Source organism: Mangifera indica, chromosome 6 (assembly GCF_011075055.1).
Source record: "Mangifera indica cultivar Alphonso chromosome 6, CATAS_Mindica_2.1, whole genome shotgun sequence".
NCBI lineage: Eukaryota > Viridiplantae > Streptophyta > Magnoliopsida > Sapindales > Anacardiaceae > Mangifera > Mangifera indica.
Genome location: NC_058142.1, coordinates 3,131,047 through 3,154,374, shown reverse-complemented (window position 1 = coordinate 3,154,374; position 23,328 = coordinate 3,131,047). Strand labels below are relative to the sequence as shown.

The 23,328-nt window shown below is 33.6% G+C and overlaps 3 protein-coding genes across 4 annotated transcripts; 2 read left to right on the top strand and 1 right to left on the bottom strand.

The window, feature by feature from the left end:
* Positions 1–4,800: 4,800 nt before the first annotated feature.
* LOC123219038 (epoxide hydrolase A-like) lies at positions 4,801–6,861 on the top strand. Its single transcript, XM_044640741.1, has 5 exons — positions 4,801–4,960; positions 5,044–5,258; positions 5,604–5,771; positions 5,861–6,096; positions 6,396–6,861. The coding sequence occupies exons 1-5, from the start codon at positions 4,891–4,893 to the stop codon at positions 6,640–6,642; spliced, it is 936 nt and encodes a 311-aa protein (XP_044496676.1). The 5' UTR covers positions 4,801–4,890; the 3' UTR covers positions 6,643–6,861.
* Positions 6,862–8,013: 1,152 nt separating this feature from the next.
* On the top strand, positions 8,014–9,563 carry LOC123218304 (bifunctional epoxide hydrolase 2-like). Of its 2 annotated transcripts, none has more exons than XM_044639680.1 (5): positions 8,014–8,216; positions 8,290–8,504; positions 8,586–8,750; positions 8,823–9,061; positions 9,172–9,563. In XM_044639680.1, exons 1-5 carry the CDS (start codon positions 8,147–8,149, stop codon positions 9,404–9,406), a joined length of 924 nt encoding a protein of 307 aa, XP_044495615.1. In that variant the 5' UTR covers positions 8,014–8,146; the 3' UTR covers positions 9,407–9,563. The 2 variants fall into 2 exon arrangements, with proteins under 2 accessions (XP_044495615.1, XP_044495614.1); XM_044639679.1 differs by having other exon boundaries at positions 8,018–8,216; positions 9,151–9,563.
* Positions 9,564–9,584: 21 nt separating this feature from the next.
* Positions 9,585–21,376, bottom strand: LOC123218302 (wings apart-like protein 1). The gene is given in 14 exon segments (XM_044639678.1): positions 9,585–10,018; positions 10,342–10,423; positions 10,504–10,601; positions 10,745–10,922; positions 11,560–11,807; positions 11,920–12,581; positions 12,663–12,776; positions 12,962–13,055; positions 13,155–13,283; positions 13,860–13,972; positions 17,416–17,577; positions 17,580–17,754; positions 18,208–18,307; positions 20,570–21,376. Coding segments are annotated over 14 exon segments (2,754 nt in total). The 5' UTR covers positions 21,085–21,376; the 3' UTR covers positions 9,585–9,934.
* Positions 21,377–23,328: the final 1,952 nt, after the last annotated feature.

Below are 23,328 nucleotides of genomic sequence, written 5' to 3'. Positions count from 1 at the left end.
CATCTATCTGTTTATAACGTTCTATTTAAAACGTTTTTATAATATCTATACTTTGAAATAGATATTCAAATTCTATACTTTGAATTACTTTAAAATGTCAATAATAAATAATTTCTGCAGAAATCTGAAAAATACTAGTGGATATATCCTAAAACGATAATTTAAAAAAAACTGAGCTTAAATTCGAATTCTAAAAATTGAAATACCCTAGAATGGTATTAATCGAACAATTCTAAAAAAATCTGAAAAATACGAGTTGATATATGCTAAAACAGTGAAATTCGAAAAAACAAAACTGAAATTTGAATCCTAAAAGTTGAAATACCATAGAATGACAACAATCGAAAAATTCTTCAGAAATAAGAAAAATGTGCATTGATATATCCTAAAGCGGTGAAACTCGAAAAAACCTATAATTTTAATTATAATGCGCCTACAATGTTTAATATGAAAATACGTCCTAATTTTAATAACATTTCATTTGACACCCTTGTATGTCGTCTTGTATCAAAGCAATCCCTATATATTTTTAACATGTTATATAAATCCTATATATATTGTAAAATATCTAAAACCCCCATAGCAATGTAAAATATCCAAAAACCCCCTATATTTATCCTAAATTATTTTAACCCCCCATACTTGTCAAATATTACATTTAACCCCATTGCAACGACATAAAAACTATACTTAACAAATAAAATGAAGTTTTAGGGTAAGATTGACATAAATACCTTTTTTTGATGAATAGTATTTTTCGAATCAAATCCAGAAATACGAACTTCCTTCGTCCGAACGAATCCCTACTAATTGATGTTAACAAAAAAAATGAAAATGAGAGTGAGTGTTTGAGTGATATGAGAAGTGTGTGAAAATAAAATGAGTAAGGAGGGTTTATATAGATGAGAGGAAGGGTATTTTTGACATTTTAGAAAAAGTAATAAAAATATATAAATAAATATGAAAATGCCTTTACAATGTAAAATATCCAAAAACCCCCCATTTTTATCCTAAATTACCTTTAACCCCTAATACTTGTCACATATTGTATTTAACCCCCATATTACGACATAGAACTATACTTAACAAATAAAATGAAGTTTTAGGATAAGATTGACATAAATACCTTTTTTTGATGAATAGTATTTTTTCGAGTCGAATTCAAAAATACGAACTTCCTTCGTCCGAACGAATCCCGACTAATTGATGTTGAAAAAAAATGAAAATGAGAGTGAGTGTTTAAGTGATATAAGTGTGTGGAAATAAAATGAGTGAGGAGGGTTTATATAGATGAGGGGAAGGGTATTTTTGACATTTTAGAAAAAGTAATAAAAATATATAAATAAATATGAAAATGCCTTTACAATGTAAAATATCCAAAAACCCCCCATTTTTATCCTAAATTACATTTAACCCCCAATACTTGTCACATATTGCATTTAACCCCCATATTACGACATAAAAACTATACTTAACAAATAAAATAAAGTTTTAGGATAAGATTGACATAAATACCTTTTTTTGATGAATAGTATTTTTTCGAGTCGAATTCAAAAATGCGAACTTCCTTCTGCCGAACGAATCCCTACTAATTGATGTTGAAAAAAAATGAAAATGAGAGTGAGTGTTTGAGTGATATAAGTGTGTGGAAATAAAATGAGTGAGGAGGGTTTATATAGATGAGGGGAAGGGTATTTTTGACATTTTAGAAAAAGTAATAAAATATATAAATAAATATTAAAATGCCTTTACAATGTAAAATATTCAAAAACCCCCCATTTTTATCCTAAATTACATTTAACCCCCAATACTTGTCACATATTGCATTTAACCCCCATATTACGACATAAAAACTATACTTAACAAATAAAATGAAGTTTTAGGATAAGATTGACATAAATACCTTTTTTTGATGAATAGTATTTTTTCGAGTCGAATTCAGAAATACGAACTTCCTTCGTCCGAACGAATCCCTACTAATTGATGTTGAAAAAAAATGAAAATGAGAGTGAGTGTTTGAGTGATATGAGAAGTGTGTGGAAATAAAATGAGTGAGGAGGGTTTATATAGATGAGGGGAAGGGTATTTTTGACATTTTAGAAAAAGTAATAAAATATATAAATAAATATGAAAATGCCTTTACAATGTAAAATATCCAAAAACCTCCCATATTTATCCTAAATTACATTTAACCCCCAATACTTGTCACATATTGCATTTAACCCTCATATTACGACATAAAAACTATACTTAACAAATAAAATGAAGTTTTAGGATAAGATTGACATAAATACCTTTTTTTGATGAATAGTATTTTTTCGAGTCGAATTCAGAAATACGAACTTCCTTCGTCCGAACGAATCCCTACTAATTGATGTTGAAAAAAAATGAAAATGAGAGTGAATGTTTGAGTGATATGAGAAGTGTGTGGAAATAAAATGAGTGAGGAGAGTTTATATAGATGAGGGGAAGGGTATTTTTGACATTTTAGAAAAAGTAATAAAATATATAAATAAATATGAAAATGCCTTTATAATGTAAAATATCTAAAAACCCTCCATATTTACCCTAAATTACATTTAACCCTATAGTGAGTGAGGAGAGTTATATAAATGAAGGGAGGGGTAATTTTGTCATTTTAGAAAAAGTTTTAAATAAATAAATAAATATCAAAATCTTTTATAGTGTAAAATATCTAAAAACCCTCCATATTTATCTAAAATTGCCTTAAAACCCCTATAGTGAATGGAAAAGTTATATAAATATGAGGGAAAGGGCAATTTCGGTATTTAAAAAAAGTCATAGGCTTTTTTTTTTTGAAACAGTGATTTTGGGCATTTTGGCTTGGAAATAGTGATTTTGGGCATTTTGGCTTAATGGGAGGGTATTTTGGCTATTTTTTAAAATTTCCCTAATCTATAAGACTACTGGTTAAGTCAACTGAGTTGTAGGCTAATTACAATTTGCCTTGATCATGTAATCCTGTAGGAAATTTAATGAAGATTAAGAAAGTAGCAGAACTGATAGTGAAAGTTCCAGCTCTACTGATCAAGGGAGACAAAGATTATGTGCTTAGATTTCCGGCGATGGAGGAGTATATAAGAAACGGAAAGGTTCAACATTTTGTCCTGGATTTAGAGATCGTACATTTGACCGAGGATTGTCCCGAATCAGAAAATCTCCAGGCAGTCTCCTGGAAGAGTCTAAGAGTACTTGCTGAGGCTTATCTGATATATAATGTATATTTGAATATGGCTTGAAACTGAATAACGCGTGTATTTGTGGCTTGTAATGTATGTTTCAGACTCGCCTTGGCTTCAAAGACCAAGACAACGACAACTAAACAAGGTTCAGAAGCTCAAATGAGCCAGAGAGAACGCTCCATATCCTTGAAGGTCTATCTAAATCTCTACACAGATAGAGTTCAAAAGAGGGCAGCCAAATAAAACTATACATGATAACAACAGCAGAAATCAAAGCTTGTGAGCTTGTGAAACTGAGTATCTGAAATTACTTTTAAAATATTTTAAAAAAACTGAATTTCAGTTTACTTTCTTTCAAAATATTTGAAAATAAAACAAAACTAAAAGGTAGATTGTCCTCATTGATTTAGATTTGAATGTGGCTGGTTTGATGAAGTGAGATCACTGCTGCTATCAGTATGCAATTTGTATTGAAATTTGCAAGATTTGAGAGTAGAGTAAGGATTTGTAGTCTTTATGTTAAGTTTCCAAGATGGCGTCACGAGAGTGAAGCGATAGTGGAAACGAAGAAGAAGAACTCGCCGAAGAGAAGGGAATGGATTCTTGAACGAGTGGTTCGCTGGATTGGAAGTCTAATGTTTTGTTGAAGAGCAGATGAGACGTTGAGGACAGATGTTGTCAATTTTAGCGAGATGGTGCAAGATAGAGCAACAAAGGAAGAACGGAGAAGAGTGAAAGTGAACAGAAGGAGCAATTTTGTTGAAGTGAGAAGAAGTTGTAGAAGAGAGAAGAGTGAGTGGTGCCACAGAGTGGGGTTTCTCAGACTTGAACAGTCTGCCTTTCGTATTCAAATAAAGAAACGCCATAAATATCTAGACATATATATATATTTATGTGTATTATTATATAATTAGATATTATTTTATTTATAATTAAAAATGATTTAATTATATGATAATATATATAAATTTATACATATTTATATATCTAAAATAAATACATATAATTTTATTGATTTAAATATGAGTATAAAGTGTTTGGAAAAGTTGATGGTGTGTAGAGTGTATAATAATTTTCCACTAGAAAAATATTTAGGGTAGAATAGTAATTTAACTTTTTTTTAATTGTTTTTCGTGTTTTTTGTTATCACTCTAACAAACCAAATTTTAAGTAAAAAAATGTGATTTAGGTTTTCAACGGGGTGAAAATAAAGTTAAATTTAAATCAAATTCAAATTTATTTAAACGAAATTTGATTTAATTTGAATAAAACTAAGCTTAAATTTGAATTTACATTCGTTAAACTCGTTTTAAAATAATTTGAACTTGATTTATTTCAAAAGAATTAAATTTGAATTAAATTTTAAATTCAGTTCAATACTAAAATCACTTATTTAATAGATATATTAATCAAATTGATTTTATTTCCTATTAAATTTTTAAAATTTATAAATTTAATAAATTAAATACTTTTAAAACCGAAACTTAACTCTACGGAACTTGGCTCCCATCCAATCCAAGTGGAAAATACAAACCTCGGGTTGGAAAATGTAATTCATTCTATACTTTGTGGGCACCATTTTTCACCTAACAAGGTAAAATGGAGGCATCTTGGACTTATCGCCCACAGAATCATTATAAGAATCTCTTTCCCCATTCACAGCCGCATTTTCAATCTGCTTCTGAACATGGACAAAATCCACCACAAGTTCATCAATGTCCAAGGACTGAACCTGCACATCGCCGACACCGAAGCAGGTTTCTCACTCATATCCAGTATCTTATCTTTCCAAATATTTCAATCAAACACCCTTCATTTCTAATTTGTAACCATCTTCCAGGTTCCAACGTGGTGGTGTTCTTGCACGGTTTCCCAGAGATATGGTACACGTGGCGCCATCAGATGTTGGCTGTTGCAAATGCTGGCTTCAGGGCTATTGCTCCTGATTATAGAGGCTATGGCTTATCAGACCCCCCACCTGAACCAGCGAAGGCTACCTTTAAAGACATCGTAACTGATCTTCTTGCAATTTTAGACCACCTCGGCCTTGCCAAGGTATTTTTTTTCCTTCTAAGTTTATTCGATATGTCATCTGAAAATTACAGTGTCAAGTTCTCTGTGAAGATGTTATAAGTAAATTGTTTGCTGGGAAACAGGTTAATTTTCAATAGAATAAATTGATTGCTGGGTAACAATCTTCTCGGATTTTTTTGAAAACAGGACTATCTGGAATTTTTTGTTGGGAATTGGTGTTCTGCTTTGTGGATTTTTTATATGCCTGTAGTGGGTAAACTAGATAACAAATTTCAGATATAATGTGTTTTTAGGAAAAAACAGGCAAGGGGTTAGATTTAGATTAATTGGGATGTTAAAATTTTTGCTCTTTGTCAATGGCCATAGGTTTTTCTTGTTGCAAAAGATTTTGGAGCCCGGCCGGCCTATCAGTTTGCACTTCTCCATCCAGAGAGGGTTACTGGAGTTGTAACAATGGGAGTGCCTTATATCATTCCAGGTCCCCCTCGGTTCCGTGAATCTCTTCCTGAAGGCTTCTATATATCAAGATGGCAGGTATTCTTGTGGGTTAATTACGTTTGACATGTATAGCAATGTAGGAACTATGTAGTTGGTTGATTTTCATATCTTTGATGCCTGATCAGGAACCTGGACGAGCAGAAGCTGATTTTGGTCGCCTTGATGCAAAGACAGTAGTAAGAAACATCTACATACTCTTCTCCAGAAGTGAAATACCAATAGCTGCTGAAAACCAGGAGATCATGGATTTGGTGGATGCTTCTGTTCCTCTTCCGCCTTGGTTTACAGAGGAAGATCTTGCAGAATATGGAGCTTTGTATGAAAAATCTGGATTTCAAACTGCATTGCAAGTTCCTTACAGGTGATAAGCCTGATCGTATCTCGGTTCTGACTTGTGTGCTTATGTTCTACAACACTTCGTGGTTGTGCTTCAGTACCATATATGTGTGTGTGTGCGCGCATTCATTATTTTGTAATCAGTAAGCATGCCACTTCAATTACAGATTGTTACAGTCATTCTTCCAGAGCATGACACATTGATTGTTTATTCGATTCACATTTGAGGTCGAAAAGTAGTGGCATTGTAAAGGAGTCTCACTTCCAACGAAGACAACTGAGTTGTAGACTAAGTACAATTTGACATGATTTGCAACTTTGCAGGAGTTTTCAGCAAGATTATGGCACGGCAGATATAATAGTAAAAGTCCCAGCCTTGCTGATCATGGGTGAGCAAGATTACGTCTTTAAATTTCCAGGGATGGAGGACTACATAAGAAGTGGAAAGGTGAAAGATTTTGTGCCAGATTTGGAGATCGTATATTTGCCTGAGGGGACCCATTTTGTTCACGAACAGTTGCCAGATCAGGTGAATCAGCTAATCCTCACCTTCCTCAACAAACATGTATGAGTTACAAGGGTTCCTTGAAGAATTTACCAGATTACTGAGGCTTATGTGAGGTCCTTGAAATATATATGAATGTGACTTGAATAATGTGTGCAATATATATAGTGTGAGAGAAACTTACTTTTGTGCTAGCCTTATGTGTGGCTTGTACCATATGTTTTTGCAAACCAGAAGTATACTAATAATGAATCGAATGCCAGCCTCAGATACTTTGGTTTTTAATGGAAGTAGATATCAGCAAGGAATAAGGCCAGTTGTAATGAAATGAGCAGTGATGAAATGGGTCTGGTCCTATAGTTGACTTGATGGGCATGTTTAATTTCAAGGAGACAAACTAAGTAAATGTTAATGGCATAAAAAAAAAATGGATGATGTTTTCTCAAATTGGATATAAAGCAGTCCATTTCTCTTCTTGTACATAAGTTTTGCTCAGAAAGGCTTCATAGAGTGGAACTTATCATTGATAGACTCTGTATTGTATTTTATAGCAATTACTGTTGGACTTTCAGTCAAAAAATTATCTTCTCTCTTGTTCCGAAGTTTCATTTTAATTATTTGCATGATAGAAAATGTTTGTCTTTTGTTATTGTTGTTGACACATTATGAGAACAAACCTAATTAGTCTATTGATTAACAGATAAATTGTCAACTTCCTTAGCGTCACCAATCATCAACAAAATTTATCAATGTTATATGTCTATTTCAATTCATGATGATTTGGAACGTTAAACTCAAAATGTTGAAACTCCATCCTCAAATTCACTGGCTAATGTTTTGTGAAATCATTAGACGGCTGAAGATGGTTGAATAATTCCAATGGTGAGAGACAGTCGAACAAAGGAAAAATGGTGGGAAAATGAAGTCTTTATCATTAGAGATGGTGGTTAAAAGGGAAGAAAAAAACCTCAGGGATGTCCAGGGAGGGAGAAGTAAAAGTCACTTTTTTAAATTAAAAAAGTTAGGAGTGAAGTAAAATTATTAGCTTTTAAATATTGCTCTTGGTTTAATAAAGAATTTTAACGAATATTGAATTATGAATGAATATTTTGGTTTTTGAAACTCTATGGATGTGAGTTTAGAAATAGATCAAACCTTGTGCGGAAATAAGTCTTCTGGGTTTTTTTTTTAAATTATTATTAGAGGGTTTTTGCCAAGTTTTATTTAAAGGAAAGTTAAAAGTCAGTAGGGTTAGAATTAAAAGATTAAAAATTAAATTTGTTAATAAATGGACATTTATGATTTGTTATTGCGACAAATAAATACAAAAAGGTCATCTATAGAAAAATTATCAAGAGATTCCTAATTCTGTAACAGGGTTTTTTAATAATATATTAAAAAATTAAAAAAGTCAAGGGCCATGGCCCCCTTCCTCATTGGCAAAATGACATGAACTTCCAGCACACACACGACACCAGTTTCACTTTCTTGATGAATTGTAAACTTAGATTATAAGCTTTTCAACGAGTGCTTGTCATTGACCAGTACTGCAAATTGTAAAAGTCTCAAGATGGATCAGATACAACACAAGTATATTCACATAAGAGGAGTGAAGCTTCACGTTGCTGAGCTTGGAACAGGTGCCTGAGATTCATCACTTGTTATATATTTTTACCATCTTAAAAATTACAGTAATTTTCATTGACTTCACAGGTCCGAGAGTGGTAGTATTTATTCATGGGTTTCCAGAGGCTTGGTATTCATGGAGGCATCAAATTGCAGCCTTGGCCGCCGCCGGTTACCGCACAATAGCGCCTGATTTAAGAGGATATGGGTTATCTGAACCCCACCCTCAACCTGAAAACGCATCTTTCAATGACTTCGTTGAAGATACGCTTGCCATTCTTGATTATTTACAGATTGACAAGGTGGCATTTTCTTCCACTGGTGTAAAGATCTTGTTGTTGTTTGAAACTCAGAAACTAAATGAAAATTTTTATCGATGACAGGCTTTTCTTGTTGGGAAAGATTTTGGATCATGGCCTGCGTATCTGCTATCTATTCTTCATCCAAAAAGGGTTTCTGGGATTGTTTCATTGGGTGTGCCTTTCTTTGTTCCTCGGCCTAATCGTTATCAGGGCCTCCCTGAAGGTTTCTACATTTTCCGATGGAAGGTAATTTTAATTTAAAATCATTTAATTATATAATAATAATTCTTTTTAATATTTAATTAAATATTTATTTAGGAACCCAGAAGAGCTGAGGCAGACTTTGGCCGATTTGATGTGAAAACCGTGTGGCAAAGAATCTATATTCTCTTCTCAAGTAGTGAAATTCCGATAGCTGACCAGAATAAGGAGATTATGGATATGGTAGATCCATCTTCTCCTCCGCCACCATGGCTAACCATTGAAGATCTTGCTAATTATGCCATATTATACCAAAAATCTGGCTTTCATTCTCCAATGCAAGTTCCTTATTTCAAGTAAGATTTTCGGAACATTCAATAAATTTGCATTATATATTTCCATTGAAACCCAAAATGAAACGCTCTCATTTTGCAATTTCACTTAGGTTAAAGCATGAGAATTTCAGCCTCAACAATCCAAAAGTTGAAGTTCCAGTTCTTCTGATAATGGGTGGCAAAGACTATTTCCTGAAATTTCCTGGGATTGAAGATTACATTACAACTGGAGAAGTGAACAAGTATGTGGATAATTTAGAGATAAAGTTTGTTGCAGATGGAAACCACTTCATTCAAGAGCAGCTCCCAGATAAGGTTAACAAGTTCATCGTCGCCTTCCTTAATTGCGAGTCTAATCAAGATTAAGAAAACTAACCATCAACTAATGCTCAGAGCTATATAAGCCCATAATAAAATGTACTGTAGTTGTTTGAAATAATATTGAAACTCTCTTATAATGGTATTGGTGTCGCCTGCGCCATCTTGGATGATTTTCTGAATAAATTTTCTTGTTACGAAGTAACCTTTGAACAGACTCAAAACATTGGGCAAAAAATAAGCAAAATTGCCAAAAGCAAGAGAACTGTATCACAACTGCTGATAATATACAGACAACGCACAGATGAAAGCAAGTTTCATTTTGCTATCATTTTTGGTAAAGAAGTGTCCCAGCCTACATCAAGACAATAACAAAATAGCTACAAAGAATAATGCAAAAAACAAGAAGGATCAAAAAGGCAAAAAGGGGGGAAGCCAACAAAAGGGTAGATCAGATTATAACTGCAGGCCGGTGGTCATAGTATTATGTTTGTGAAGATGCAGCAATGCCATCGCCATGGGCATTATAGTCTGCAAATGCAAACAGGCTGTACAAAATATCCTTTTCTTGCGTTCTCACGTCACTCTTAATGATTCAATTACTTCACTCACAGCAATATGAGTCTCCTCCGAGATCATGTTTAATGTTAGATGAAATGCCTGTAAAATAACAAAAAAGGAATAAATCAGATTCATCAGATAGACCAGGTAAACTGTTCTGCAAGAAGAATCTGCACCATGTTAATGGTTAAAGGGTTTCTAGCCAACGACATGGTAAATTATTTTGAAGCCATTCTACAAGTTGACTATTAAAAGAAAAGGGCACAAAGGAACTACAAGAATGAAATTTCTCAACTGGTGAATACATTAATTAGCGCCAGTGTGCACAAAGCCTATGGAAGGAGGTTAACAAGAGGATTTTATCTGTATTTTGTAGCTAATACATGCTTGACCTTGACATACAACAAGGCATAAGTACATACCACAAATCTTTCCAGCACGGGTACCAAAATTGCCAGATTGTGGTTTGGAAGACATTCAGCAATTGCACGACGTATATCCGCACTGTTAATAGCAAAGAAAAAACGTTAATTCTGAGAAACTACAGAAATACAATGTCACATGAACAGATATAAGGGGGAAACCTTTCAGTTGAAAGAAACGCCAATAGCAGTGCTGCATAAGCTTCCAGAATCATCTTCTCTGCTTCTTTCTCTCCTTGTAGAACTGCTTCCTCAGCATCCTGTAATATAACATAGGTTTTATATAATGACATCAAATTACCATGCCTGATTATAAGAAAATGAAAGTGCTGTCATGTGAAGTGGATTTTCTGCTTCAAATACATCAGCCACCAGATAACAGGCATGAGAGTAAATCACTCACCCAAGGCACTGCGTCTCCATCCCCAGCTTCATCACCTGCATTTCCTTCTCCAACTACATCACCAGCGCCATGGTTAGCAAGAAAGATTGAACACAGCAGCGGAATTACATTCCTGTGACTCTCTGCTTCTAACCCTTCTGAATTAGGAATTGGAACTCTGACTGCCGCAAGCCGCAACCTGCACTAACCTTACTGTCAGTTTTAAATAATACAAAACATTATATTTACTTGTCACCTGCTAGTAATATAAATACTTGCTGTATGATAGGCTCAAATAGACCATTTTCTATTTGAACCAGAATTAGACCCTTAAGAGCAGACCAAAAATTTGCAAGATACATTGAGAATGTATCTAATTTATTTAAGTACAGCAGTTCACTGAGTATGAGAATCACTAGCACTAATGATAATTGCCTGGAACAGAATCCTGAGTTAGCATTTAATTAAGCAGTAAGTTAGATCAGTACAACATTTTAGGGAACACATAGGAGGATTTTGGTTTTTGAGTATTTTAATTATGCAAATAATTGGAAAATGTCACCAAAATTGCAAAAAGGAATTCAATTTTAAACTTAGACACAGAGTTTCCCTCTACAGTAAAATTTTCTGTATTTGAAAATTGTTTTGATATCAATCGTTAGGGATTAAGATGCATGATGATGAGTGGTAGCAACATAAAGAGAACAACATGAAGCCGTAGGCACATAACTATGGTTTAGTAGAATCATAAGGACAATCTGATCGGACATGCACTGACAGCTTCATGCAAACTACATATACAGGTATGAGGAAAAAAATTAATTAGTAATATTAACCTGTTAAGTCCATCTTTTTCTACCAAATTCACCAGCAGACCCAATATACCAACAAGGAAATCCAACTCTTGATCAGTCATAGGCCTATCATCCAGACCGGTAAACTCATAACTATTCCTGAAAGGTGACAGAGATGAGCTAAATGAGGGGAAGTGCCTGGCAATCAACAAAGACATGGTCTCCAGACCTCTGCATGCAGCAATTTGTTGGCAGCCAACAGGGTTGTCATTTGTTAAATTCATGAGAACCTGCACAGAAGTTAATACCCCACAAATTGATTAAATCAACAATGTAAAACAGAGATGCACTAGTAGGAGCTAAAAGAATTTAGTAATGCGAAATTTTGTCTGTTGGAATCACCTTGACGGCTGTGAGAAGGCAATCAGCTAAAAGTGTGGAATTCTCTTCATCAATGTCATGTGAACATGAGCTTTCTTGTGAAAAGTGATTTCCTCCATTACCTGATGGTTGGTGATTTAGCCCATTAGTTGTGCAAAGTTGGTGATTTTCCCCATTTCTTGATTGTGGTTGGCTCATCATCGTTCGATATTGACAACCATCTTCAAAATCTCTGCACATTACCCCGCTCTTTTTACTTTGAGGCTTTTTATGTTTCCCAGATAGTAAGTCCCACTTTGAGGGCTCAAAATCATCTGCATCAAATGCAAAAGGATCTTCATTATCCTCAAAAAGTCCACACTTGTCATCTTTTCCACCATTAGGACTCTCTGCAGAACCAAATTTTGTCCTTGAACCATTAACAATTAAAGGTCTTTCAATATCAGAACTCCGACGTGTCCCACTACATGATGTGGACAGGGAAGAAAGGGATCTCATCTTCAGAATGCAACTGTCATTCATCAATGTAGTTGTGGTCCCAGAATTGGATTCAGAATGGCCTAAAAGATCAGTGGATAACCCCAGACTGTTCTGAGATACATGGAAGCTCTTTTCAGAAGAAATCAACTCAGTACTAGAGCAACTTTTAGAAGAACTGATGAATATAACCTCATTGCTGTTCTCTGCAAATTCAAGAGAACATAAATTTGAGAAAAATGTAAGGCTGCCCCAAATATTACGGTAATACAAGGATTACCAAGTACCTTTACAGTCAATAGCTGCAGCCAATTCAGATGCGCAACCAGTCCCATTCACATCAGACAAATTATATGACTTATCATTAGCAGTGGTGGATGAACCTCTATGTAGATAAAGATCTAAAATCAAAGGCATTAATAATTCCATGCAAAAAGGATTAGTACAAAATTGTACATACAAGTGATTTTAAACTTATCAAAAGCAATCTCGAACAGGGCTGAACAAAGATGGTAGTGCTCTCCATATAACATAGGAGATAAACAAAGAAAGAATTGCGGAAGTATTCTCTTGCACCAGTAATTACCTGAGAGAGACTTGATGACACTTATAACAATTTCCGTAAAAGACTGCCGAGGCCCACTAGAATTTAAGTTCCCTTTCATTCCAAGCAAATGACTCTATATTAAAGAAAGATTTGAGATTAAACTTTTGGTAACTGTGGCACTTTTGAGTTCTGCAAACAGAAGTGAAAGGGAGGGGAGAGGGGGCAATTTTACCTGATTATCTTTACTTAGGAAAGTAGCATTTTCCATGGTCTTCAGACATTTTAAAAGCAACACAAGGCTCTGCAGGTCCAGATTACGCTTTGCAGTCTGAATAGAAGGTGAACTATGTTTTATCCAACCCTGAAAAAATAAATATTTCAGTATTAAGAGAAATTTATAAATAATCTCCATCAAGTTTCCAAAATAGAAATTATTATGGAGATACACTAGAGATTATCATGTGATGAGTACATAATCAAGAGCACAAACTTCCAGAAATCAGAAATTAAAACCCTTCTAACAAAACAACATTGTGGTTGTTGTTATGGTGATAATTTCAAATATATATAAAATTACACCATGAGCTTGTGCAGACCAGACAAGAAAAAAAATGCTGCATATTAACGTTGAATCCAATAAATCAGTAATAAAAACCAAAACTAGAAAGATACCAATGGGGCAGTCGGATTACTTTTTCAAATCAGTACAATACCATAACATATCACAATTTATTTCAAATCAGTACCAACAAGTATATATCTGTCAAAGCAAATAATTAATTGGCAGAACTTTCCAGTTCACACCACAGCAAATCAAAAAACCTTACCGTGATTTGAAGCACTAACATCTCTTAATTTTGTTTCATTCAAGGCATTACACTTCAATCAAATATAATAAAAACAGAAAATGAGATTAAACAAACATACTGGCTCACACCTCCATAAAAGAATAACAATTTATGATGACTTCAAAGACTGCATCAAGTCCTCCCAATTCTCTCAACTTTTCTTTAAAGTTGGCCCCCCTCTTCCTCACTGTACCAGTGGCCTCTGAAAAATGAAAAGGAAATATGAATAATTATCAAAGACTAAAACAGATTAAAAAGGAAAGCATGTGAACAGATTAAAAAGGAAAGCATGAGACAGGCATTCAATTTATTTGTAAACCTATAGAGTTGGATACATACCATATGCACAAATTATATTAAGTTGGATAGACAGTATATAGACAAATACAGGTCTATCTCTGGTGATAATAAAATTCCATGAAAACTGTGAAGTATTGGTTTGAATAATTTTTGCATTCTTATTGCAGTTTGACATTCCTGTTTCTTCCTAAATATCCAACGCATATTTTCTCTGAGAGATAACAATACTAAAGCTAGATTGAACACCCTTTATACCAAAAAAGTATCTCAGCAATTTCAAATCTTCTGTTTGAAAGTGGCCGAACACTTTAACTACTCAATACTATCTTGATCGCTTTTTGTAATGACAATATCATCGACATAGACAACCAGATAGATGCATTGTCCCGGTGATATATGTCTATAGAAAATAGAATGATCAGACTCACACCAAAGCATACCAAACTCTTGAATAACAATACTAAAACGTTCAAACCAAACACGAGGAGACTGTTTCAAGCCATACAAAGAGCGACGAAGTTTAAATACCAAGCTAGACTCCCTCTGAGCAACAAAACTAGACAATTGCTCCATATAAATTTCTTTCTAAAGTTCACAATGAAAAAATACATTTTTAATATCCAATCGATATAGAGGTCATTGTCTAATGGCACCTATAAATAAGAGCAAGCAGACAAAAAACATCTCAGTCACAAGAAAAAAAGTGTCATTATAATCCAACCCATAAGTTTGAGTGTACCATTTTACTGCAAAACGTGCCTATAATAAATCAGTTTGACCATCCGGACCAACCTTGACAGTCCAAATCCAGTGACAATCAACAATCGATTGGCCTGGAGATAACGGAACTAATTTGCAAGTGTTATTATTATGCAAAACAATCATTTCCTCAACCATTGTCCGACACTAATCAGGATCAAATAGAGCTTTATGAATATTAGAAGGAATCGAAACAAAAGAAATTGTGAATACAAAAACAAAATATGATGGAAATAATCAATGATAACTAAGAAAATTATAAATTTGATGAAGGTTGCAATTAAACTGCATACCTTTATGAATGACAATGGGAAATTGATCATCAGGAGACAGGACCACAGCAGGCGAAGAATCTAGAGTAGGAAGTGCACCAACATGAGCCTCAGGAACATCGTCAAAACCTGTGAGAATCTAGAGTAGGAAGTGCACTAACATGTCCTCTTTTGAGTTAGTTCATTCATACGTGTAGGGTCCTTGTCGTGTCTCTTTTGTTTTAGGTTTTTAGTACTTTGTTATATTTATTGATGATTATTCTCACTGAATTCGATTATTTTTGATGAAATCTCATTTAGAATTATTGAATCATTTTGTGTTGAAATTAAGATATAACTTAACATTGTTATTCATGTGTTGAGAAGTGATAATGCTCGTGAACATTTTTTTTCCTCTCTTTACTAAAATCATGTCTTCCCAAAAAATCTTTCATCAATCCTATCCTCTTATGTTTTCGCCGCACAACAAAATAGGATTGTTAAGTATAAGAATAAACATCTCATTGAAATTGTCCGCACCCTACTTTTACAAAATCAAGTTGCTTCCCAGTTTTGGGCAGACACTGTGCTAACTGCTTATTTCTTAATTAATCAGATGTTTTCTCCAGTTCTATAAAACAAGGTACCACATTCTATTTTGTTCCCTAATCAACTATTATACACTCTTCCTCTAAGTGTCTTTGGTTGCATATGTTTTGTTTATATTAGTTCCCCTAATCATGGTAAACTATCTGCTAAGTCTATAAAGTGTGTTTTCCTAGGATACTCGTGTATTCAAAAAAGACATAAGTGTTATTTTCCAGCAATACATCGATATTTCATATCTGATGATGTTACATTTCTTTAAACCCAAAATACTTATTCCCACCCAAGGTTTGGTAAAATCTCAAATTTATGCACATAACTTTCAAAAACTCACCTTTCTATTAAATTTATTGATAGAATTCACGGTAAAAATGTCATTTAGCTAAAAATATTAAAAAATCTAAAAATTTCTCACATTTCTCTCGTGTAGGTTTAAAAATCTAACGATTTCACATCAACCAAAGTTTGAAAAGTAACTATTTTTCCCCTAAAATTTTACTTTTTTTTCTTCCTTCAACGACCTTTTTTCGGCGAACCTCCTATATTGGCACACCTTCCAGCTTCTCAAAAGAAGACAAATTATCGACTAACTGGAGGCCAACCGACTATTCATTGGCAGAAGCCTATGCGACACATAGACTTGTGCATCGCATAGATCTGTGCGTTGGCAAATGCACAAATCCGTGAATCGCACAGGCCGCTAGCCAACGATTTGTCTTCATCCAAGAGGCTAGAGGTTGTGTTGGTATAGGAGGTTAGCCGAAGAAAGGTTGTTGGAGAAGGAATGGAAAAGAATGAAACATTAAGGGGAAAATAGTCACTTTTTAAACTTTAAGTAAGGTAAAATTGTTAGATTTTTTAAACCTAAAAGGGAGAAATATAATGAATTTTTTAATATTTTTAGCTAAATGACATTTTTATCCTCAACTCTAAAAATGAATTTTAACACAAGGTTGGGTAATTGGGTTTTTAAAAGTTAACAAGTATAAATTTGGGATTTTATCAAATCTTGGGTGGGAATAAGTCTTTTGGTCTTTTTTTAATCTTCTCCCTTCTTCCTTCTATCTCCACTAGGAAGCGACTCAATAACCGAGGTCTTTCGCGTCCCTTACATTGCTCCTTTTCCTAAGTTTGTACTTGTACTACAGTGTCCTCCTGCAGATGATGCTTCTGTTCCTTTCACAAGTACTGACATTGTTCCTGAGGCTCCTGTTGATGCAATTCTTGTTTCGGATTCCTTATCTGTTACAGTTCTACCTCTTGATGATCGGTTTTCCATTGTCATTCGTAAAGGTATGCGGTGCACTTGTAACCCTTATTCAATTTAAAATTTTATTAGTTGTCATCAATTATCTCCATCATATTATGCTTTTGTGTCCACAATTTCTTCTGTTTCAGTTTCCTCCAATATTGATGAAACTCCATTTGATCTTGAGTGGCATCAAACAATAGTTGAATAAATGACTACTTTACGTAATAATAGTTTCCAATAAATGAAATTCATGATTAAGTTGTATTCCACAAAAGTGTAAATTATATGACAAGCACTTGACAAAAAAGTCCTATATTTTTTAATTTATATAGATAGCCTTAAGAATTCAGAGCTAGTCAATGATACACATTCTAAACTTTGCAGGTGAAACATGTCAATGTATGAGAAAATTTAAAAATTAAAATGAAAAATTACCAACACCTTACATATAGCAGACGGGATAATTTTCCACATTACCTTCAAAAGAGATCTTAGATAAGCAAGCCTTCTCTATTGTTAACAAAGCCATCCATTTTGGGCTTACCTCAGGCCTCCTTGTTCCATCATCATCTCCATAGCTTAATTTCATTTCCTTGCAACTGACAAGGATTTTTTCAACTTTGGAAAGAATGGCAAAAAGCTAGAATCTAAGGTTTTAGTTGCATCTTGTATGCTATCAGCATCCTTACGTAACGCCAAAAGCTTAGAACCTATTTTTCGTGCTTTGTCTTCGGCAACAGTAGAAATGACTGGCTTCAACAGATTAATTAGAAATCGAATGCAGCTTTCTGATTCCAAGAGGTGATCATCTTGACCCTGATAAAGTAAAATTTAAACAGAATTTTTATAATTTTAACATGAGCTAAAAATGTTTCAACAAAATGCAAGTCAATTGAAATTTAAACAAACAAAGGAACACTTTTGGGTGGATGAAGAGAGACAAAGAGGACAACTCAGTTGGAACAATAAGCTTTTCAGCCCTAAACTAAGAATCAATATAATGCTTCTGTTAATGAAATTATACACCACTACCAATAAAGAAACTCTGTACATATATAGGTGTAATCATGCAAAAAAAGGCTCTACACATGACTTTGAGCCGCTCAAATAATTTAAATATATGTTATAACAAGTTATTGCATTTTGTGAAGGTTTTGGTTTATATCTTAAAACACCACTGGTGATGATTATGCATATTTATATCATCTTCATCTTTGTTAGGGACAGTTCAAATTAGACAACCACTAAGCAAAAAGAATTACAGCTTACATCACTAGTCAAAATGTACAGAAGTGCAGCAGCAGCTGAATTGCTAAGTGAGTCATCCAAGCTGAGACCCAAAATAGCATCAATTATAGTCCTTGCCAACCTGGAAACAAGTTTCAGATGTTAATTCAAGCATCAGTAGGCATAGCACAATAAATTTAATTTCTTCAAGACAGGAAGTTCACCTTATGATAATAATTTATACGATATAGGTGATATAGTGGAAGGTCAATATAAAACTACTCATTTAGATGCCATCACATTGATGGAACAACCCTTTTCTTTAAAGCATCATTTCAGACAGGAGAACTTCTGTAATAAATAAACACGTATGTTTACCATGTTCAAGTGTCTATGACACTCCATTGAAACCTCAAACACTACTCTGTCAAAGCACTCCCAAGAGGTCATTGGTCAAATAGAAAAAGTTATTGAGACAAGACTGACCCCCAAGGTTTTGGCTGATAAAAAGTCATAGTAGAAGTATTCAGACTCTAACATACTTCCCCTCACATGCATAGCAGAATCTAATAAACAATCTTATTTAGTGGAACCAAACATAACCCGCACATAAGAAGACCCTAGCCCACAAACACAAACTCTTAATTAACTGAAGAGTAATACAATACATACAAATAATGTACACAAACTCTAGCATACAAATTAATGTGGATATTTCTTTAATTGTCAAATCATGCATCCTCATTTATTGACAGTTTATGAAATTAAATCTTTATATACAGCCTACAATTCATTTTCTGTCATGTCAGTTTTATAAAAAGTTAATATACAAAGATCATATGTTCACTAAGATTCTTAATAAAATGGAGAATTTGAACACAAAACATCAAGATCAACCCCAATAGTAATATTATGTTCAGACAAAGTGGTTTCAAGTGCTTAAGTTGACAAGAATAGTCCCAACACTTGCACACACATGTGATCATGCTTAAGGCACAAAAGTAGCTTAGCTCCGACGCATGTATTCCTTCACAAAAACCAATTGAATATACTTAAAATTTGCCAAATTCACCCTCATTTAGCAACACCAAATATTTTAAGAAAGCTTGACTGCCAGTGACACAGTTTATCTTCAATTTGGAAGCGTTAGGTCAAGGAAGCCAGAGATGAAACTAAAATCGTAAATAACCCATGTAGTTTTTTCATGAAAAGAAAACTCACTAGAGAACCAAGACTGAACATCCTCCCTCTATTAAAAAATATTAATAGTTGCAGGTACTCTTAAGAACATCTAGAACAAAATAACATAAATATTATAATGCGCCCTGATGACATTGCAGATGCTGTTAGATGTACAATTAGCCGTTATCTTAAACTTGTATTTGAAACCAAGTTTAATGCACAACCCCAAACCAGCAAAGCTACATAAACCAAGTTGATTTTTGATAACATCAAGTCACAAACTACTAATAAGTAACTTCTACGCCTAAGCAGAATGATATAGGATTTCATATAGTGGGCTATTTTTGTTTAGCGTTGGACTGCTGTGTCTAAAAGTCCAGAAGCCCAAGACCTGCTAATTCTACTTCCTCGTTGCTTTGTTTAGATAAGGGAATTGTTAGCAAAAATGTTACAAAACATTCAAAATATATTCAGTAAATCAAAACTGCTCTCACATTGAGAGACTTCACAAACTTTCTTCGTTTTCTCTCTTGTTTCTTGTATTCTTTTCTCATTCTTTTCTTTCAGGTTGCATCACAGAAATTTGCTGTCTCAGTGCAAGATCAAATTCAAAACTAATCAAAGAATTCAAACAAGACGAAACAGCTACACAAAATTTTTAATGATTGACATATTTCCATATCTAAAATGCTACTTCCCCAAAGACCACATGTAAATTTCCAAAACTTCTGCACCATTTCAGAATTGCCCACAAAACTGAACTCACATGCATAAGCCAGCAAAGAACCTTTATTGCTCACAAATCCATTCATAAATTTCAAAAACATCCACCTAAATAATAAACAACACAATAAAATCGTCTCCAAACTACCATGACCAACATCCCAAAGTTCAAAATGTTCACAAGTTTTCCCAAGAAAGAACTTCAATATCAAGCATTAAACTAAAACCCCACCCTAAAAAAAATAATCTACCAGAAAACTCAAACACCCAGAAATTTCAAAATTCTAAAAAAGAAACTCACATCTGATCAAATTCCACCAAAATTCGCATGCCGAATAAAATATTGAAAATTTCAACATGTCTAATGAATTTTTTGTACCACCAAAATTCACGCCAAAATTTTTTTTTGCAAGATTCACAAATAACTCCAAGAACCAAACTTTCAATGAACTTTAAAAGAACATAATAAATCCATCTGAATTATTGAAAATTAACATACCCCTGAGTTCTCAGAAGCCTTCTTTGTTGAACGGTGCCACAAATCGACAACAAAGACAACAAACTAGCCCTCCTGATTCTCAGCTGAGACCCTTTCTTTAACCCATCAATAGCGAAATTAACTTCATCAACGTGCTCCATCATCTCTCCAAACTCCTGCGCCTCCATCAACGTCGAAGTTGCCGAGATCAACGGCTCAGAGCTCCCCTTCTTTTGCTTCTTTGACCTCCCACCAACGACACCGTCTTCAGTATTGGTAAATAGGGGTCTTGTTGAGGTCGAAGGCAAAATCTGAACTGAATTATTGCTGTAGTCGGGTTCTTGGGAAGATGAAAGCGGAGACGAATCTTGAGAGGCCAAGAATGGAAAACTACACAAATCTTGAGGGGTATCTTGGGAAAGAGAAAAAGAGTCTCTAAATGGATCGTCCAAAGCGACGTCGTCGTCGGTGTCTATCGTGTCCGAATACGTTCTCGTGATCCCCCTGTTCCGGCGCCCGTACGTCCTGACAATCATGTTTCAAATCTTGGAGGAGGCGGCCGCCGCGTTTTGGCCTATCTTGAAAAAGATTTCGAATTCAGCATATAAACGAGAATGCGAGGGCACTTTGGGGAACAAAAAAAGAAAATCCTTTGTACTTGAATGGCGATTAGCGACCTGAAGGAGAAAGAATGGAGCTGAGGATTCAGTTGGTTGGTTACAGCGTCGAGCTGATTTTCAAAATGTTTTTTTCCTTCTTCTTATTGTTTCCTCCTTTGGTTTTCGCTTTGGCTGCTAAGTTAAACTTTTATGATGAGATTAATGTGAGGTGAGGGGTAGATTAGCCATTAAGGTTGAGAGTAGTGAACAATTGATAGAGTAACTGGGCTGTGTTAACAGTTTTAAAACGGATAAAACATTTACTTTATATATATATATATATATATATATATATATATATATATATATATATATATATATATATATATATATATATATATATATAATTTAATAATTTTTAATTAAAAATAAATTAATATCTAATTATATAATAATATATATAAATATGTATATATTTATATATTTAAAATACCAAAATATATTATTCACTTTTTAAAACTGTTGTGTAATGTAATCTCTTTTGATAAAATAATTTTTCACCTCATAAATATATAAACTAGATTTTCTTATCCATACCTACAAAATCCTCACAAAGTCAATGATATAAATTATTATAAGGCCAAAGAACTTATTTGCTATTAAAAATTCTCGTATATATTAAATATTAAAAACTTAAATATTTATATATAAATTATTAAAATTAATATGATTAATTAAATTTTAAAGTTAAATTTATTGTTTTAATTAATAATATATTAAAAATAATAAAATATTATCTATTTTCTTTTTAGATATAGAAAACTAACAATTTTTTTAAAAGAATAAATTTTCAAATATTATATATTTCACCCTAAGGTTTATTTTCTTTTTCACTCCATTTTTGGACGTTGTCTCTGATCGACTTTTCTCTTATTCCCTTTTTATGGTGTTGCCTCTAGATGAAGATGATGTACGAAAACTAACAAAAATATCATCTTTATAAGGAGATGGCACCAAAATAGGGGATGAAGAGAGAAGTCGGCTAAGGGTGATGTTGGAAAAGAGAGAGAGAAAATAAATAAACCATATAAGAGAAAAAGTAATATTTTTAAAATTTAATTTTTAAAAAAATTATTAATTTTGTAAATATATGAAAAAAATAGATAACGTTAACTGATTATACTAATTTTAATAACTCACGATTGGGTATTTAAATTTTTAATACTTAATAAATACTAATTTGAAAACATAATAAACCTTAGATGAGGATAAATCCTCTTGCCGTTATTATAATAACTCTAACTATTTTATTTAAAAAATTATTATATTATTCAAAATTAACAAAATTATTATAATAATCTTTTACATATTCAATTTGTTATCAATAATCTCTTTCTTTCTCATGTATTCGATGATGTTACTTGTTTTTGGATTTATTTATTAATATGCTGTCATGGTTAAAGATATTTTAGATGCAATGATATTATAAGGAGTTGAATATAAAATATAATTATTTAACCAAGAAATTCATTCTCATGGTCAAATCCAACGGCAGCCATTGAATCAAATCGGGCTTTTGAATTGCATGAAAATACAATAGGAGGTTATTACCACTTATTTTGTTGACTGGGGCTATTTATACTTTTTTTAGATGGGTTAAAAATTATACTTTATGAAAGTGATGGATACCTCCCTATAGGTATGAAAAATGTTCAATGCCCCCCTTAATCGCTGATTTCGGCCCTTCTTTCATTGTCTTCAACCTTGGTTGCCAAATGTCCGAATCCAAAACTCGAAAAGATGTAATGGAGAGGGCCCGAGCCCTTGGAGATAACTGGCCCGGGCCCTACCTCCATACGCAGGGCCCAAAACTGGTCCCTGCTATAGTCCCTGGGCAGGGGCTTCGAGGACTGATCTCAAGATTGGGTCCTAGGCCTGTACATTTTTAAATATCATTTTTATTTTATATTAAAATTAAAATATTTAACTATAATAATTAAATATATTAGACAAACCATGAGCTTAAGTTATTTCCGGAGGAAAACGTGAGCCGAAGAAGGCAGAAATGACGCAAGTAAGTTTCACACCAAGGGCCCAAGTATCCGAATCTTGAAACTATACCACAAAAAGCGACCGCCAATGAGATCACGCCACGCAAGGTACCCAAAAATATTTACGTAC